This window comes from Peromyscus maniculatus, chromosome X (assembly GCF_049852395.1).
Source record: "Peromyscus maniculatus bairdii isolate BWxNUB_F1_BW_parent chromosome X, HU_Pman_BW_mat_3.1, whole genome shotgun sequence".
Taxonomy (NCBI): Eukaryota; Metazoa; Chordata; class Mammalia; order Rodentia; family Cricetidae; genus Peromyscus; species Peromyscus maniculatus.
In genome coordinates, this window is record NC_134875.1 from 19,240,169 (window position 1) to 19,260,284 (window position 20,116).

At 41.8% G+C, this 20,116-nt stretch overlaps 1 protein-coding gene across 5 annotated transcripts in view; it reads left to right on the plus strand.

The window, feature by feature from the left end:
* The first annotated feature begins 1,488 nt into the window (after positions 1-1,488).
* Positions 1,489-20,116, plus strand: part of Map7d3 (MAP7 domain containing 3) — a 55,750-nt gene continuing 37,122 nt past the window's right edge. For 2 of the 5 annotated variants that reach the window (XM_042269094.2, XM_076561868.1), the window contains exons 1-4: positions 1,498-1,641; positions 2,886-2,976; positions 3,242-3,337; positions 18,628-18,818. In XM_042269094.2, the coding sequence (XP_042125028.1) occupies positions 18,764-18,818 (55 nt within the window). In that variant the 5' untranslated portion in view covers positions 1,498-1,641; positions 2,886-2,976; positions 3,242-3,337; positions 18,628-18,763. Of the gene's footprint in view, positions 1,642-2,885; positions 2,977-3,241; positions 3,338-18,627; positions 18,819-20,116 lie in introns of all 5 variants that reach the window. The other 3 variants (XM_042269095.2, XM_076561867.1, XM_076561869.1) reach the window with 3 other exon arrangements.

Consider the following 20,116-nt stretch of genomic DNA (forward strand, 5'->3'; position numbering starts at 1 on the left):
AACAACAATATCGTTTAATTCCTCTAAAGCTTCTCCTTTGTGAATGATTATAGAAGCAATTATGTTGGTTAAAGCTGCTTTTTTGGTCTGGTTGTTAGTTAAGGCATGTGATTCTAGTTCCTTTTGCTTTGGATGATGCTCAAATACATGTAAGAGTTCTTTACTTTGTCCATTTCTAGAGGTATTTCAGTTGAGGTCAGAAAATCTCTATTGCAGAATAGTTTGAGGTCAAACTAACCCAACGGCATATAATGATCACTATAAAAACTACTGTATTTTGTGTTGGTTGGTAATTATACATTACAGCAATCAATGAAGCTGAGTAGATTTGATATCTTTATCTTCTGTAAATGTAAGTCTATGGTAGCCTACTCTATATGCCAATATCTAGTTTTACTTCTTGTTTTGTGTTGTTTTGTTTTTTGAGATGGGAACTCATTGCATAGCTCTGACTGACCTAGAATAAGCTACATAGACCAGGCAGGCCTTGAACTCACAGAAACCTGTCTGCCTCTGCGTCCCAAGTGCTGGGATGAAAGGTATGTGCCACCATGCCTAGCTGATTTCACTCTTTAAACAATTAAGAAACTCAAAAGGTCTATGTAGTATATAGATCTTTTTGTTTTTATACCTGTATGCAAAGAAAGGGTTTTCCATTTTCAGGTAGAAAATAACAATGGACATTATATCCCATAATTCACAAAAGACAGAGCAACAGTACTTTACAGAAGGCCAGACAACAAACTACAGAAGAGTTAAGCATGCTTTTCTACGTTTTGTGGTTGTGTTTGGTGATGGAACTTGAGCCCAAGACCTGGTATATATTAACCCCATGCTCTATCATTAAGCTACACTCCCAATGAGTGCTTTTTTTAAGACAATTTTTTTTGTTTTTGTTTTTAAAGTATGGAGAACCATTAAGTTAAAGTCTTCACATATCTTGCTATTACTACTTTTTAGATTTATTTTTATTATTTTTATTATGATTGTGTACATGTGTCTATGCAGGCGTGTGCACATGAGCACAAGTGCCCACAGAGACAAGAGACATTGGATCCACTGGAGCTGGAGTTACAGGCGATTATGAGCTACCTAATGTAGGTCCTCTGGAAGAGCTATATGTGTTCTAAACCACTGAACCATCTCTCCAGCCTTGCTATTACTATAATAGGCCTTAAATAAAGGGATATGTCTTGCCTACTAGTCTAATAAGACTCAATAAACAAGCCGCTGATGATACCCATGTCATTGTACCAGTATTGCTAGTGCCTATTCAGATACTTTGTGAACAAAAAGGGCAGTGGGATTGTGGATACAGAATGTTGGGAAATTTTTGTGATAGCAATTATTATACCAATCTTTGTGCTTATACGTAAATATGACTCTTTTGCCTTGAAAAGTATTCAGACATTGAAATATGCTCACATAACCTAGCCCTGGCCCACTTACATCATACCTCAGCCTATGTCATAATAGCTTGCTTAGAATACAGTTAGCGGAGTGGGTGTGGCCAGGGTATAAATACAGGCCAGCTTCCTGGGCCAGCTCAGTCCCTAGAGAAGAGCCAGAAAGAACACATCAAGATACATCTTTGTAAAGAGGCTCATTTGAGAGAATTAACAACATACTTCTGCCAACCAGGTAAGCACTTATATTTGACATCAATTAAGGAGCACAGAAAGAAGCAGGTGGAGCTCACAGGAGGTAAAAGAGTGGGGTCAGTGAATGGGATACATACAACAGGTAGTAGAGGGGAGTCACCAAGCCGGGATGTAGGAGTGAATTCTCCCAAAATGGTTCTTGACATATTATTCATGTGTTGTTGATTGTTTTTCCGCCAAAGAGAATTGAAGACACCTGGAAGGGGTTCATTCAATATAAGCACATTTTAAATAAAGGAAGAAATAGAAGGTAAAGGGATAAAGGTACTAAGCAGGTATTATGGTCCATACATAAGACAAAGATTCAGTTCTAGGGTCTTAATTCACTCTAGAAGCAAAAGGAAGAATTTAAACTAGGGGCTGAAAGAAGGCTTCTAAGGTGATCATGGATTTTGAAAAGTAAGTGCCATTTCCTTGGGTGAGGATGAAGTAACTATCATTTCTGGTAGAGGAAGGTTAGTAGTTCCTACACTGGGGACTAAGTACCTGCAACAGAGATGGCAGGGAGGAGCCATGGGAGATGGATAAGACCGGGGCGGGGGGGGGGGGGGGCGGTAGACAAGTAGCAATTGATACAGGATGCTGAATGGATGCTAAGGTACTGTAAGTGAGCTCCTTTCCAATCACTCAACAGTTCTAAAGAAAATTTTAATTTGAGATATTTAGAGAAGATGCTGGCTAATAGGGTAAATCTTGTGTTTTAATGTAACCATGCATTGACAAGAGTTGCTAGGTTACTAGAACATGAGTCTATGACATCATAATATTAGAAGGGAGTCTGAGTGGAGACAGTTAAGAGAAATGGGACCAAGAGATACTTCGTGTATTTCCTAGTTAGTCATCTACAGGATCATTCCTTTCCTAAGTGAAGCAGTTCAAGAGTCGGGGCACATGTTATCTAACATTATAACACATGTCACCAGAAGATTCTTTTAACTGGCCATGATACCTCTGGGACTCTGACGGCCCTTGTGGCAAAAGATTCTTATTAGTGGAAGGGAAGGCAGGCCAATAGACACCTCAAGCCAATGTGCTTGATTACCATGGCAATAGCTAATATTTGGGGATTGGGTCACTAAAATAAAGATGAGTTTCCCCCCAAAAAAGTCATTTTCCCTACAACACACCACAAGCACCACATGCACACTACACTCCAGAAAGAGGAATGCATTGTATCTGATGCTGTTATACATGTTGCTAATAAATGGATTATTCACATTTTAGAAAAAAGGGAACCATAAACTGCCTGAAAAAAGCCAGAGGGAGAAGGAGTCCTGAGCCTCCAAAGTGAAGAGCTGAAAGCCTCTCTACTAAGGTATCTCACTGGAGGAATGCAGCCACTGGTAGTCTTCCTCCTTCATCAAAATACTCTATAAGTAGCCACTATTCTCACTGTTTGCCACAAAATGCCAAATCACAGGGTGACAACATAGAAAGAGATAAGAGGGTTCCCTGGGCATAAAACTTCCTCACTGAAATTTAAACTTACAGACACTAAAAGATTTACAGTCTCCCATAAGTCACAATTTTCCAAATTAATATTGCATTTAGTAAATAACCTATCACTATTGACATTGCAGCTCCAGTTTAGCACAGGAACATAAGGAAGGGACTGTTCACGAAGCTTGAGTACGGGAAACGGTGTGCCTGCATTGCCCAAGACTCATTGATAGAAGGTGAGCTAATAGCTATCTAGCTTCAAAATGACATCACCTGTTAGAATTAATAGCTGTTTAGCTTTTTAATGACATCATGGGTTACCACCAATAGCTGTCTAGTTTCATAATTCCATCACCTAGCTTCCTACCACAGAACCCCAAGTTATAAGGTCCTCATGAAGACTCTATAGGCATGCTTGAAAATGTAGTATTTGCAGTATTACACCCAAATCTCTATGAGAAGAAGATTAGAGGCTTGATGAATTCATCTTTTACATTTCTTTTTATACACCTCTGTACAAGATGCCCTGTGAATGGCTGAAGACATACTTAGAAAAAAAGACACAAAACTTCTATTGTGAAGTATATGTGGCCTCTAGACTAAGGCTTCCCACTAGAGGAATGTGGCCAGTAGCTGTCCCCCACTTAATCAAAACCATTCATTCAAAGGCTAGTCACTGTGTTCGTTTCTCATCAAAAAATCCAGACTTACGTGTTCAATTATCAAGACGAGTAGGAGAATGTAAATAACAGACCCTCGGTGACATCTACACACATGACATACCCTAATCTATGGTACAAAATTCTGAGTGCTGCAGATATCATCAATCCTATACCAAATCTAATGTGAATATAATGCCTACATATTATAATTAACTTTTCAGAATACGGGTATCTCAGAGGAAGAATATCTTAGATGCTGAGAGAGCCTATGGAAGAGAGGAACCACGATGCCTCCTTTGGCATCATTACCTCTTTATCCAAGCCTTCTCATTGGTGGAAGTTGTGCAAATGGCTGTCTTCCTCAATAATAACAACATCCACTCCCACAGTTAATAGGAGAATTTAACACAAACAGAAATTCAATTCCCAAGGACTGGGATTAAGACTCACAGGTGAGCCAAAGGTATAGACCTTCCAAAATTACAGTTCTGAATCCACACCCTACATTTACCCAAGCTGCAAAAATTGAGCATTTCTGGTGACATCTGACATAACTCTTCACACATTAGAGTAAGGGGCTTTCTGATTTGCTGAAGGGACTCCAAAGAGACAAAAAGGCAGACATGATGCCTCCATTGTGATGTGTAGATGGCCTCTCTGGTAACATTTCCCACCTTGAGAAACTGGCCAATGGCCATGCTCCTTCCTAATCAAGGCCACTCTGATCCTATCCAGGATACTGTCCCCTTCTCAATATAAGATATCCAGCCATTGGGTTAGTACAGGGAATATTGGTGGGAACACACCAGGAATTAAGTTCCCTACATTTACAAACATGCCACAACACCTAAGGAGAAAAGCTGAAGATTTTAGTTCACATTTTTATTATTTCCATAACGAATTTAATCTTTTAAAATTCCATGTTGTTATTTGAATTTTAGTGTGAGGAATTTGAGGAGACTCAGGGACTCCAAGGGAAGGAGGGACCATGTTGCCTCATTTCTGAACTGGGGGTGGAGGGGAAGGGGAGGTACCCTGATTGCAGCTTTCTCATTGGTGAAAGGTGAACCAATAGGTGCCCTTCTTCATAGTGATGTCATCTGTCACCATGATAAATAACTGACAGGTATGGTCCTAGAACATAGTGTTTTCCACATACCCATACTGTGTACTCTATCACAGGAAATAAGAATAGAAGGTTACAGGCATTATCTTTGGCATTACTTTTCAGGGGCACAGTGTGTTCTCAGAATGCCTGAAAAGACCCCCAACAAGAAGCCCTGACGCCTCCATTGTGAGGCATTGATGGCTTCTTCACTAAGGTTTCTGTTGCCCTCTGCTCTCCTCAATCAGGACCACTCTTTGACTAGTCATTGTGTTTACTTCTCAGAACAGAATACAAAATCATAAGATTAAAACCATGAAGAGCGATCAGATTAGACCCAGTGGGTAATGGTCCTATTACCTTGGTACCTCACTAACACACTCAGTTAAGAGAGTTGTGAATGTTATCACTTCTATATCCAATGTTTAAAAATTGCTCACATATTACAATCTACTTTTCAACACTGAAGTGCTGAGGGCACATATGGAAGACAAGAGCCAGTGAAACTACCTTTGGGAGCAAGAACTTTTAAAACGTTCCCATTGGTGGAAAATTGACCAATAGCTACACTCCTTTGTGATGACATCATCTGTTACCCCAGTTAGGCGGCCAGGTTAACAGCACAGCACTTAAAGTGGCAGGCCTTTAATCCCAGCACTCAGGAGACAAAGGCAGGAGGATCTCTGTGAGTTCGAGGCCATCCTGGTCTACAGAACAAGTACTAGAACAGCCAGACCTGTTACACAGAGAAATTCTGTCTAAAAAAAAGTAATTGCCAATGAATTTGACAAAAGTAATTGCCACCAAGCAGTGGTGACACACACCTTTAATCCCAGCATTCCAGAGGAAGGAGGATCTCTGTGAGTTCCAGGTCAGCCTGGTCTACAGAGTGAGTTCCAGAACAGCCAGAACTACACAGAAAAACCCTCTCTGAAAAAAAAAGAAATTAAAATAAATAAACAAAAACAAAAACAAAACAGGGAGAGGATGGAAAGATGGTAAGAGTCAGGGGACCAGGAAGTCTGTTGTGAGATTGTCTCTCTAGAAATGACAGAAGCTTCAACAATGATACCCTCACAACATGGCTGCCTAAACAAGGACACCAACAGACATGCTAATTTGGAAGGGGTAATCTCATGGGTCCCTACCACTAGATAAAATATCTAAAAGCATTTAAAGAATGCTGAGAACGGGTGAGTTGTCTTTCTGGGGGATGAGCTCTCCAATTGGTTACCTAATAGCAAGAGGTCAATGCTAAAATCATCTATACACATACAAGCAAAACTAAAAGTCCCTAACAGGTTGTATTTATGTATTTAAGCTTTTGTGTGCATGTGCGTGTGCGTGTGCGTGTGCGTGTGCGTGTGTGCGTGCGTGCGTGCGTGTGTGTGTGTGTGTGTGTGTGTGTGTGTGTATGTGTGTGTGTGTGTAAAACAATAACAAAGAAAAATCCATGGATGTGAGAGGGAGCAATGGTGGCAGAGGCATGGGAGGAATTGGAGGGAGGAAAGGGAAGGGATGAAATGATGTAATGATGTAATTATATTTTAAGCTAAATTTAAAATTTGAAAACTATATTAAAAAAGAGTTGCCAATACTCTTGGCTGCCCTCCAGAACTTGATGCTAAGACCCTATTGCTCAAGACACGCCATTCTGAAGTGACTCACTGGAGAAATCAAGCTGATACACACCTGGAAGTTTCATCCTTACTGGCTAGCTTTCATAGTACTGGAGGGTGCTGTGCTTGCTACAAGAGGAGAAAGGTTTCTTATTGGTGGAGGGTGAACCAATGGTTGCCTTCCTTATTCATGACATCAATGTTGCTGCCTGTACTGTACTGGTTTAATGGTACTGAACCTCATTCATGTGAGTTCTGGATTAACATGGAAGGGGTAGATTTAGAAGGTAATGATCCTCAAATTACACCTCCCCCCAACACCCTGCTTCCCACCAGTGGTAAAGTCCGGAGGTGTGAGGTAGTCATTTCTGACACTACTTTTCACATAGCTACACAAGATGTTCTTTGAGTGACTGGAAGCACCCTTAGTAGTAAAAAGACATGAAGTCTTTACTGCAAAACATGGGTGGCCTCTCCACTAATGGTCAATAACTATCTTCCTACTTAAAGAATAGTCAAAACTCAGGCATTGTGTTCACTTGTTACCAAAGAAGCCCAAGTCTATGTTTATCCAGACTAGAGAGTGTGAGGTAATGCTCTCTACATCAACAACTGCAATTCACCAAAAGACACACTCTCCCTAAAGGATGAAATGCTGAGTGCTGCAGATGTCATAAATACCAGAACAAACCCAATGCTAAGAGATTACCTACCTATTACAATTCATTTTTCAGCCCAAGAATGTCTGAGAAACTAAGGAAATCAATGGAAGGGAGGGGCCATGATGTCTCCTTTGGCATCTTGACCTCTTTACCCAAGCTTTTCCATTGGTGGAAATTGAGCCAATGCCTGGCCTACTCCATGACTGTATCTTCTGTCACCACCTTCAATAGACTACTTTAACACCACGGAACTCCAAATAATGAGGTTTGCCATTAAGAGACATGGGTAACAGAGAAAAGAATCAATTTCCCCAAATAACATCTTCACATCAATACCCCACACAACTACCCAAGATAAGAAAATAGAGAAATCAGAAATCATTCTGATGTTGTTCTTCACATATCTGTGCAAAGTACTTTAATTGGCCAAAGGGATCCCAAGCAGGCCAGCCAGTGTGCCTCTATTTTGAGAAGTCAGCCACCTTTCCAGTTACCTTTCCCTGTAAAAGGAAGTAGTCAATTGCTGTGTTCCTACTTTTATGGCTCATTTATGGAAGTTTTTTCATTGGTGGAACAAGGTCCAATGGCTGACCTCCTTCAGAATGACATCACCTGTTGCCACAGTGATTATGTACCAGTAATAGCACATCACTCTATCATAGGATCTGCCACTAAGATTGATAGGGTTTGGGCCTGGCACGGTGGCACAAGTCTTTAATCCCAACACTTGGGAGGCAGAAGCTCTGCATATGCTCTGCATAGGAAGTTCCAGGACAGCCTGAACAATATAGAGAGACCCTGTCTCAAAAAAAAAAGATTCAGGGGTTGGTGATTTAGCTCAGTGGTAGAGCGCTTGCCTAACAAGTGCAAGGCCCTGGGTTGGGTCCTCAGCTCCGGAAAAAAAAAGGGGAAAAAAGGATTCATAGGGTTTGTCATATTTTCTAGGAATACTCTATTAGTCTTAATGTTAATGAAGGAAACATTGGCCATCTATGACATCTGTACCTCCACAGAGATCATTCAGTCATGAATAATGATTTAGAATGAGTAAAATGTTAGTACTTCCACAAATAACATAAATATTCAAACTACGAATATAATGCAATGAAGACTATAGCACCCATTAAATCTAGAGGTTATGGGATCCCAGTGAGCTGGGTATAGTGGTACAAGCTTTAATCCCACTACTTAGGAGAAGAGGCAGGTAGATCTCTGTGAGTTTGAGGCCAGCCCGGTCTACATAGTGAGTTCCAGGACAGCCAGGACTACACAGAGAGACCATGTCTCAAAAATAAAATAAAATAAAATTTGAAAATCAGGGGAGGGGGACAACATGAGCTCATTCACCAGTGTCCCCTAATGGTATAATGCAAGCCAATGGCTACCCTCTTTCCTGATGACATCACTTGTTGCTACCCTCCTTGTATTGGTTTAATAGTACTAAAATCCACATAATGGGTTCTGCATTAAGATAGAGAAGGGGTAGTTCTAGAAATTAGTGACTCCCAAATTATACCTCCATACCAATACCCTGCACTTCACCTAGGGAAAGGAGATTATAGGTTTGGCTCTTCTCCTACTTAATCAAAGCCACTGATTCCAAGGTCAACATTGCGTTCACTTAGAACCACAGAATTCAGAATTATACATTCTTTCTCAAAAATAAAAAGTGCTGGGTAGTGGTGGCACATCCCTTTAATCCCAGCACTCAAAGAGGCAGAGGCAAGTGGATCTCTGTGAGTTCAAGGCCAGCCTGGTTTACAGAGTGAGTTTCAGGACAGCCAGGGCTACACAGAGAAACCCTGTCTCAAAACATCAAAAAAGAAAAGAAAAGAAAAGAAAAAGAAAAAAGAATTTCCCTATATTAGTATACCTCCCTACCTTTACCCGACCCTCTGCAGGAGGATGTCATTACGAGTTTCAGAACAAATCTGACTTTCTTGTCCATACTCCTACAAAAGGGATTCTCTGAGTTAATGGATTCCTAGCAGGAAGAAGCTGTGGTATCTCCATTGTAAGGCATTGGTGGCCACCTTCCTATTTTACTAAGGTGTCAGTATCACCAAGCCGTCGTCGTATCTGATTCCTATCCCAGGGCCTCTTTATCATAGACTCAGGTAACACTGTGGGCCTTAACCCTCCCCTTACCAGCTTTCCCTTACGTGTAGTGCTTCCTACAAGAGGAAGGCATTCACCTCTGAGTAAACTGCCACCATATGTGACCAGCACTCTGGCTAAGGGACCCACAGGTTAGAAAAGCCATAATGTGTACATGTGTTGAGGGGCTTGTGGATCTACAGATTCCCATTGATGGGATCTGAGCCAATGACAGTCTTCTCTCTCTGCCAACCACAGGTGGGCTTTGTGTCAGCTGTAAAGGTAAAAAGGTCTCTCTCCCATTACCACTCTCCTGAGGATAGAAAAAGCATATAAGGGAGGTTTTTCTGGAAGAAATCATTTAAAAGCTCATAGTCTTGAGACACTAAGTGCAAAATGTCACTGAGGGTTTGTGGAATAGGACGCTTATTGTGAACAATGGAAAAGATATTCAAAATCTCTTGGTATAATTATACATAAATATATGTAATATACTACCTATATAATTTGCATATTTTACAAACATGTAATATTAATTAGTAGTGGCATTGCCCATCAGAATATGTATGGGCCCTTTCCTGACCCCATTGGGATCTTTTGAAACGGATTTTAATTTGCTTTCTGTATATATATATATATATATATATATATATATATATATATATATATGAATTGGGCCACGGTTGCTATGGAGACCTTAAAGCTCATCCAAACTTCTGTGTGGTTATGTCTGAAATTATGTCTTTGGGGAAATTCAAATCATGAGAACGAGAACTGTGGGTGTCTGCCTCTCAAGGTTCCACTTGTTATCAGCTACCAGCTTCTACTAAACTAGAAAGACTCGTAGATTCTCAAGCTTAATAGATGATTATATTTCATAGTAGATCTTTTATCCTGTCAACCATCCTGAATAACATACCAAATTAATTTGGGGGCATAAATGGATGTGCTTTTTAGGAGAATTTGGCTCTATTTTCAGCTGTGAATTATGCATTAGTAAGAATTATTTGGACAGCATTCATCATCATTTCCGAAGTTAATGAAATTCCATTACACTTTGGTACATTTTCATTTCACCCTGTGGTAAATTAATTCTCCCTCGTTCTTCCTATCTGTCTCTGTCTCCAATTCTCCTTTTGCATCATTTACAATGGTTACAAACCGGAAACATGGAGAGGCTTCATAATTCAGATAAGTTAAATAAGGGCCAGAAAAGACAGATGTTACTGATTCTGTCTATAATGTATTCTATACCTAGTGCTGAGATGAACATGGCAGGCTGCTTGTTTTCATAGAGGCTGCTGCCCTGTGTGCGACTCTAGAATTCAGAGCTGGGCAAGATCGGGGCTGGAGGATTTACACGGGCTACTCCTTAGAAGTCTAACCCCCACCTTGACACTGCTCATACTTGGGAGCTGTCAGCTGCCACTTCAGCAGCAGCAGTAGCAGCACATGCCCCCAGGTGGGATGCGGGAAGGACTTACTTGATGTGGCAAGAAAGCTCCTGGGCAAATGAAAGAGCCTGCTGCCTGAGAAGCAAGCCTGGAGCTGTCCTTGGTGATGAGTGACTCTACTTATTATCAACCTGGTCCTTCCTGGCCCCATCCTGTGTCCAAACCTCATATTGATTGTCTGGATCCTGCTCTCACAGATCCCCTGCCCAATAAGTAAACAAATGTCTTTTGTCTGGCTCCCTAGGAACAGAGCAAAGTGCATCCAGGAAGCTGGTTTGGCCCTGCTCTCATAGATGGCTCTGTATGTTTCTAGACTCTTTTTGCCAGCTAATAGGTTAGTGGTTGAAAGGGAGTTCTGCCTCTGAATACAAAAAGCACCAGTGTTTGAGTGCTTTGGAGTATACTTTGGGAACATTGCCGAGGACTGTACCAAACTCATCAGTGTTCCACAGCATCAATGGAGATAATGTCTCTCTCACAGACATAGCATGAGGAAGAAATGAGATAAGGCATAGGGAAATATCAAGCACTGGGGCTAACACTTCGTAAATGGAAGTTATTATGACCATTACTAGCTCATTCTAATGTTTCCTGACCACCTCCTGACTCTCTGCTCCTTTTCTCCTTTGTTTGCTATTGTGCTTGCTTCCTGTTCATCCTCCATGGGGCTTAGAGAGGTAATGGTGGCCACTAAAGCATGACACATCCATCCCCAAACACCATACAGAAAGTTCAAGAAACACAGAACTTCTTTCTACAGTCTTTAGCTAGCTAACACTGAGTTTCTTTGGGAGGATTGATGGATAGGTGGAGAGAGAGAGAGAGAGAGAGAGAGAGAGAGAGAGAGAGAGAGAGAGAGAGAGAGAGAGAGAGGCAGAGATATAGAGAGGGAGACAGAGAGAGGAGAGATGCTGGGAGATGCTGAGAATCATAGGGTGGTATAGGTAGAGAGGAATAAAGATCTAAAGTCCCACCCAAGATGAGGCAGAACTAAAGGAAAAGAGGAAGACTGTTTTCAGTGTTCAATGATTCTGTTACACACATAACTGACATAGCATACTTTTTCTGCCTTCAGAAAGATTTGTGGTTTATTTATAAATGAGGGTGAAAGTTTGAATCATTTACAGAAGGAAAGGTCTCCCAAATTATTCCCTATCAAAACCATACAAAAGCCACTTGATTTCCACAGATGAAAAAGTGTTCAATCAATTCTTTTAGAACAATTATAAATGATCACAGTTACAAAGATTTCTGGTGGATGGTATTTAGCCAAACTTCCCAGAATGAAATCAACCAGATGGCAATGGTATTGTTTATATAATTTTCCAGTCCAAAAAATGGCTTCGCAATGAACAATTCAGATAAGTAGTAACAACACAAGCTCCTGGTTACATATAGTAATCATCACTTTAGATTACTTTCCAGCTTAGTTTAGTTGCCTTGTGCAATGCATGCGTGCTTGTTCAGACAGCTCGATGATCGTTATTTCAATTAACTCCAGACAGATCCCCTCCAGAAATGAAAAGTAGAAAGCATAGATTTATTTTCCTGTATCAACCAGCCTGGCAGATACTCAGGTAAACATAGTCATAGCAACATCTGTGTAGTAAGCTGCCTAGAGTTCTTAAGCTAGGAGAGTGATTGGAGTCAGGTAAAGATAAGAGGGGGCCTTGATGGTAATTTATAGTTGTTGGGGAAAGGACAGAGCTAGGGAGGAACCCTATTCTTGATGAATGCAGCGGCCATTAATGAGGCAAAGGAATCAATATTGATTGTGAAGGGTACAGTAAATCCTGTGATCACATGCTTCCTTTTATCAGTTCTGCAAGAGCCACTGATCCTGGGGAGCTTTATAAAAACCTGCTAGCTAAAAATGGCAGTGTGATATTGACACTGAATCCCTTTTTCCCAGAAGTATTTAATTTAAATAACAATCAGGGCAGATAAACTCTCCTTTTTGACCAAATTTCAGGTTAAGATCAGGAACTTAAGTCTTCTCTTCGAAGAGAGAATTATTACACATTCCATCCCGTTTCCCTTGAAGATTTCTCATCTCACTAGCAGTCTATAAGAGGTTCATGTACTCTGTCTCCTGATCAGCTTTGGATGCTATCCATTTTGTCTTTGTTTTAGCCATCCTAATAGACACACTAGAGCATCTTACTGTGGCTTTAATCAGCATTTCTCTGATGACTAATGCTGTTGAGAACCTTTTCATCTGCTTGTTTGTTAGCACCCTACTTGGTATATAATAAGTGCTCCTACACAGGATTTCACATCATTTCCATCTGCCTCTTCCCCAGATGCATAATTTCAGCAGTGGCTACCTGCTTTAAATTGAAAGTAGCAGTCGCAAGCTTGGAGAAAATGGCACTGCAGAGCAAGGGAAGAAAGGGAGAATTAGGGGGAACTGTTCACATACCATATCAAAGAAATGACCGCTGACCTCTGCGAGGAAGAACTGACCTAGTCCTGAAAAGGAAACTTCACAATCAGCTCCTTTGTCTTTTACACACACACACACACACACACACACACACACACACACACACACACACACAATTTCTTTTGTTTATTTTGTTTTGTTTTACAAAGTTTCTTATTTCAAATGTTTTAGGGTGAAATGCACACTATAGATAGTTTTTTTTTAGATTTATCTATTTTATGAACATGAGATTTTCACCTGCGTGTATGTATGTGCACAGTATGTGTATGCCTTGTGCCTAAAGAGGTCAGAAGAAGGCATTGGATTCCCTGGAACTGGAGCTTTGAGTCATAAAGTGAACCTAGGTCTTCTTCAAGAACAAGTGCTCTTAATTACTGAGTCATCTCTCCAGCCCTTGGTAGATAAATTAAAAGGGGTCTATAAGAAGTCACTGAGGAATTGTCCATGTGTGCTTCATTATTGCAGTTAGAACTCATACAAAATGCAATGAGAACTTTTACTATCTTTATAATCTTCCCTTGGCTCTCAAAAATAAAGTCTCTATTTCTTTTGTACTTTAAACACACAGAGAGAAAGAGAGACAGACAGACAGACAGAGACAGAGAGAGAGAGAGAGAGAGAGAGAGAGAGAGAGAGAGAGAGAGGAGAGAGAGAGAGAGAGAGGAGAGAAAGAACTTGATTCTTGAAGCCTAGGATAATTCCTTTTGCTTTACTAGATATTCAATGAATGCCTAAAACATGCCCAGCAACAAACTTGACAACACGGGAAAAAATCTCATGATCCATGAGGTCTCCTCTTAATTCCTGGAAAAGAACTCATGGTCTTCTTGTCTTCTTGTATCTCAGGCTGAATTTAGAAAACAACTGAAATTCTGCTTGCTTTCCTTGGTACTCATCTTGGTGCTCAGGGTCTAGATATGAGATGGCCCATTATTCTTTCAGATTTTAAATTTTTTTCTGTTTGACTAAATGCTTTACCTCTGTGTATGTATATGCATATATGCACCCCATGTGTGTTTGGTACCTACAGCGGTCAGGAGATGGCATCAGGTTCCCTGAAACTGGAACTACATACAGTTGTTAACTGCCGTGTGAGCATTGGAAATCAAGCCCAGGTCCTCCGGAGGAGCAGCAAATGCTATTAACTATTGAACCATCTCTCTTGCCGCTCCATTCTCCTCCTTTGATGACCCCCACTGAATACAAAGCTGCCTGTAATCCTAACCTCGCTTCCTCACTTCCTTTCTTCCTATTTCCTGTTCACATACTATAAATGTCCCTGCTTAGTAGTCTCTATAAAACGTTAAATTTATGTTAACCTATACTCCCGCCTAAGGTACCAAAAAAGGTCGAAGAAGAGGTGGAGCAAGAGAGAAATTATGTTGGTGAATATTCTGTTTGTAGCACAAAGATATATGCTAGGTAGGTGATGGATGGATGGATGGACAGATAGATAGATAGATACTTAATGATCCACTTCAGTTGATCACTAATTCAAGGAGAAAGAAGGTATATTTAACCACAAATACTAATAGGAGGTACATTCCTTTCTGTGATTAATTCTGTAAACAATTGTTTACTACTGATGAGATTTTTGCCTGTGAAAGAGAAAGATTTGAATTTCTTCACTACAATTAACTCTTCAATTATCCGAGTTAATGGGCAGAAGCAGTGGTTCTGAAAATCTCAAACAATAATAGATACTCCAGTACTCTTCCCATCAGTCACATGTCTTCCTACGGCCAATTTCCTTTTTCCGCCCACGGCTAGCAAGCAAGTGTTTGTGCAGTAGGGAAAATATTTTTCTGGGCTAATCTCTCCCCCTACAGGCCAATTGATTATTTCCTGAGAAAAAGCTAGAATGATGGTCCACTGTGTGCCAGTTGACAAAAAGGGACTGAGTATCTATGGAGGGAAGCTCCACAGAAGGACAAATGCCCTGTAGGAGCTAGGAGCACACTCCCCGCCGGTTTCCTGGTATTAATGAACTGGAGGAGGCTGATTGAGAACTGAGGTCATCAAGGAAAGCGGTGTGACTTTAAACTGCTCTCTGAGCCTCAGCTTACTCGACTGTAAACACGAGACACAGTGGGTACCCATGCTGATAGCAGCAGTTGTTACTACCGGTCTTCTTATTACGGTCGTTGGCTGTCCTGGAAGGACAGGACAAGTGGATTATCTCAACTAGGGGATGCGAGTTTGGCGTGTTTCTGATCAGGGGAATAAGTGCTTCTGGGTTTTCAAAGATACTATGTCCTAAACTGAGCCTGGTGACACAGACCCACACTCCCAGTGACTCTGGAGGCTGAGGGAGGAGAATCTCGATACCAGGGTCTGCCTGGTCTACAGAGTGCGTTCCAGGACAGACTGCGGAACTTGGTGAGGCAGCCTCAACAAGCAAGGGTGAGAGGAGGTGTGGGAGAAGGGCAGGAGATGGAGCACAGCAGCCCCGCTCTGGTCCGACATGCATGGCACCCCAGGACCAATCTCCAGCTCTTCAAACCAAGTCAGTGTGCAGGAACTTCTGCTTCTTAGTTTCACTTCCAATAGTCTTTCTTTTTTAAAATATAATTTATTTAACTTTATTTTATGTGCATTGGTATGAAGGTGTCAGATCCCCTGGAACTGGAGTTAAGAGACAGTGGTGAGCTGCCATGTGGGTGCTGGGAATTGAACCTGAGTCCTCTGGGAGAGCAGTCAGTGCTCTTAACCGCTGAGCCATCTCTCCAGCCCCCCAATAGTCTTTCTTAACAGCAGGGACAAAGGTAAGGTTCTGCCTGGTGTGCTGGGAGCCCAGGGCAGGATCTTATCTAATGACCTAATGACGTTTGCAATCCACTGCAGTGAGAGACCTTCTCTGCAGCCCAGGCTCCCTTTCTGCAAAAGTCCCAATGACAGTTCCTTCCCCTCAGTCTAGGAGAGAGAGCCAAATTCCCAGCTCTTCAGAATTCCTCCCAACCGGAATATGTCCCCAGCACTGATACATCTCCAAATCTTGTCCTAAAGCAGCTCTGTTCCCTTTCAACGGTGCTTTGGCAATAGGCAACCAGGCCAGCCTCACCTGCACCAACTCTATGTGTGACTTGGGTCAAATTGACTTTCCTCTTCAGTTGATATTACACGGTCTAGATGGTCTCGGAGGATGGGTCTCGCCTTTTCAGGTGTTGTAAGGTCCCTGGACTCTAGCTAGGAGATGGGGAGAACACAGTATAAGTGGCTGTTTGGAGCTGGGCTTCCTCTGACAGCCTCTGAGAGTAACATCTATAAGTCAAGCAGACTACTTAACTAATGACCAGAGTAGGTCTTCTCCCAACCCATTTTGCTCAAAGGAAAATATATTGGCTTAAAGATAATGGAACGGGGCTCAGCAGTTAAGAGCACTTACTGCTCTTGCGCAGGGCCTGGGTTTGGTTCTCAGCACTTACATTAGGTGGCTCACAACCATCTGTAACTCCAGTTCTAGGAGATGAGATACCCTCTTCTGACTCCTTCCAGCACCGGGCACGTGTGGTGCACACACATATGTATATGCAGGCAAAACAGTCACATACATAAAATAAATGAATAAATCCTTTTAAAAAAATTAAAGAAGTCCAAGTCTGGTGGCACATGCCATTAATTCCAGCACTTGGGAGGCAGAAGCAGGCAAATATCTGAGTTCAAAGCCAGCCTAGTCTACAGAATGAGTTCCAGGACAGCTAGGGCTACACAGAGAAACCCTGTCTTCAAAATAAAAGCTACATAAAGAAACCCAGTCTCAGCCGGGTGGTGGTGGCGCATGCCTTTAATCCCAGCACTCGGGAGGCAGAGCCAAGTGAATCTCTGTGAGTTCGAGGCCAGCCTGGGCTACCAAGTGAGTTCCAGGAAAGGCGCAAAGCTACACAGAGAAACCCTGTCTCGGAAAAAAAAAAAGAAACCCAGTCTCAAAAACATAAAGAAAGGAAATCAACACGGTGATGTCTAATATACCCGTGGTATCCCTGAGGTAACTAACTTCTCAGCTGACTGAGCACTGGTGTTTTTCTGTGGGCCTATACAGGCTTGACCTTGCATGAATGCCATGTTACTTTTACTCACTAGGTGGCAGCAACACTCAGCTTTACCGAGAGCAGTGCTGGCATTTTCAGTTGCCATTTCCAGGATGACCTCTACTACACACCTTCCTATTTTAAATCTCTATTTTTATTTTCTAAACAACTAAACGTGTTTAATTCTAATGAAAAGTGATCACAAATAGGTGTACAGATTTCAGAAAGGGGCATCAATATAAGGCCGGGAAATAATGCCAGTAATTGTTGGGCGCAATCCTTTCGTGAATTTCCGCCGTAGTAGGAAGACAGATGGAATGACTCACCTGACATTGTCCAGGTTAATGGCTCAAGTTCTCTTTATTCTCAATGCCAATCTTTTACCCTTTTCTTCTTTGGAAGGTGAAAGCAGCCAATAGTTTTGTTTGGTAGCTACACCCTGGTACAAGGTAGTTAATCCCTCTGAGCCTTCAATTCCTCATCGGTAATATAAGGATAATAGTATCTGTGGTGGAGGGTCCCATCAGAATTTAGTGAAATAGTGAGGCACATCATACTCAAGAAGGAGTTACACACAGAGGGCATTTCACAGACAAGAAGGGACAACGGTACACACAGGTAACATACCAGGATGTTTAGTAACATTTTATACTTTGATTTCCTATGATAAAGCCTGATACAACATATGTCCCTCTCCCTGATATTGGACATGGTATGCATTTTCAACAAAAACAGAGATTTAAGAAATAAGAAATGGAGGCCGGGCGGTGGTGGCATACACCTTTAATCCCAGCACTCGGGAGGCAGAGCCAGGTGGATCTCTGTGAGTTCGAGGCCAGCCTGGGCTACCAAGTGAGTTCCAGGAAAGGCACAAAGCTACACAAAGAAACCCTGTCTCAAAAAGCAAAAAAAAAAAAAGAAAGAAAGAAAGAAAGAAAAAGAAAAAAGAAAGAAGAAATGGAGCCGGGTGGTGGTGGCACATACCTTTAATCCCAGCACTCTAGAGGCAGAGGCAGGTGGATCTCTGTGAGTTCGAGGACAGCCTGGTCTACAGAGTGAGTTCCAGGACTGTTACACAGAAAAACCCTGTCTCAAAAAGAAGAAGAAGAAGAAGAAGAAGAAGAAGAAGAAGAAGAAGAAGAAGAAGAAGAAGAAGAAGAAGAAGAAGAGAAGGAGGAAGAGGAGGAGGAGGAGGAGGAGGAGGAGGAGGAGGAGGAGGAGGAGGAGGAGGAGGAGGAGGAGAAGAAGAAGAAGAAGAAGAAGAAGAAGAAGAAGAAGAAGAAGAAGAAGAAGAAGAAGAAGAAGAAGAAGAAAGAAAGAAAGAAAGGAAAAGAAAAGAAATAAGTGAGAGGGATGGTATCCAAAGAACGGTTACCTCAGGCTTCCCCCGGTGTGAATAGTATCTGATTGAGTATGAAGATCCCATGTGTCTAATTCTGGCTCTCTCCCTTAGGAGGGGAAGTATCGAGGATAGCAAGTCCCTCAAGTGCTATCCCATTTCATCAATCACCCACAAGATCTGAGGTAGAGGAGACTTCCCCTTACAGTATCTGGGAGCAACATCTGCAACATCTAATCCCTTTGAAAATATGAGTAAGACCCCCATGTGTCAAAAGAACATCAATACTGGTAAACCCCATACTGGTGAGTATCTCAATGCAAATTAACACCCTCTAGCAATCACCAGGGGCACACTCCCCAAAACAAATATTTTTAGTACAAAAACTACGAAGCCCCTTCAGTCATATGACTATTAGACCAGGTTATGTGGCTGGTAGCAGCCTATAAATCAGTGTAGGTAACTTAAAGGTTGGAGAGAGGGCGCAGCAGTTAAGAACACTAGCTTCTCTTTGAAAAGGACAAGGGAGCTGGGTGGTGACACACACCTTTGATCCCAGCACTGGGGAAGCAAAGGCAGGTGGATCTCTGTGAGTTCGAGGCCAGCCTAGTGTATGGAGCAAGTTCCAGGACAGCCAGAGCTACACAGAGAAACCCTGTCTTGAAAAAAAAAAGACAAAAAAACAAAAAGAAAAGAAAGAAAGAAAAGAGAAGGACAGGGGTTTGGTTTCCAGCACCCACATCCAGCGGCTTACAACTGCCTAAGACTCCAGGTCTAGGGGATTCAACACCCTCTTCTGGCCTCCACAAGCACCGGGTATGCACATGATGTGTGTGTGTGTGTGTGTGTGTGTGTGTGTGTGTGTGTGTGTGTGTGTGTGTATTCACACAAAATAAATTCTTTTTTAAAAGTTTGGGCCAAGCATCATGGCACAAGCCTTTAATGCTAGAAGTTGGGAGGCAGACACAGGTAGATCTCTGTAAGTTTGAAGCTAGCATGGCCCTCTAAGACTTCCAGGCCAGCCAAGGTGACACAGTAAGACCCATTCTGAAAAAGAAAACCTAATCACTGTAGCTAAACAAAAACCAGGTGGTGGCAGTACCTTACCTTTACAAAATGCTTACATATTTTTATGCCAGGTTTTTTATACTTTATAAGGCACTTTGGTAGTTTGTATCTCATTTGATAGTTAACACTATGTAGTCATTATGATGAGGGTTAGTCATCATAAGTGAGGACAGTATATGGGGCAGAACAAGATCAAGAATAAAATGGGGGTACGATGGCAATATGTCTGTAATCCCATCTCTGAGGAGACTGAGACAGGACAATCAGGACAGCCCAAGAGTTTGGAGCCAAACTGAGCAACCCAGGGGTACTGTGTAAGATCATAAAAGGGTGGAGGACAAAGGCTCTAGAATCAGACAAATTATACACATGAGTATATAAATGAGTGTCATAGATCTGGCACATGCGAGCTATGTGACTCTGGGCAAATTAGTTTCCTTCCTTCTTCCCTCTCTTTTAATTTTTATTTTACTTAGTAGTATCGTGTGTGTGTGTGTGTGTGTGTGTGTGTGTGTGTGTGTGTGTGTGTATGTAT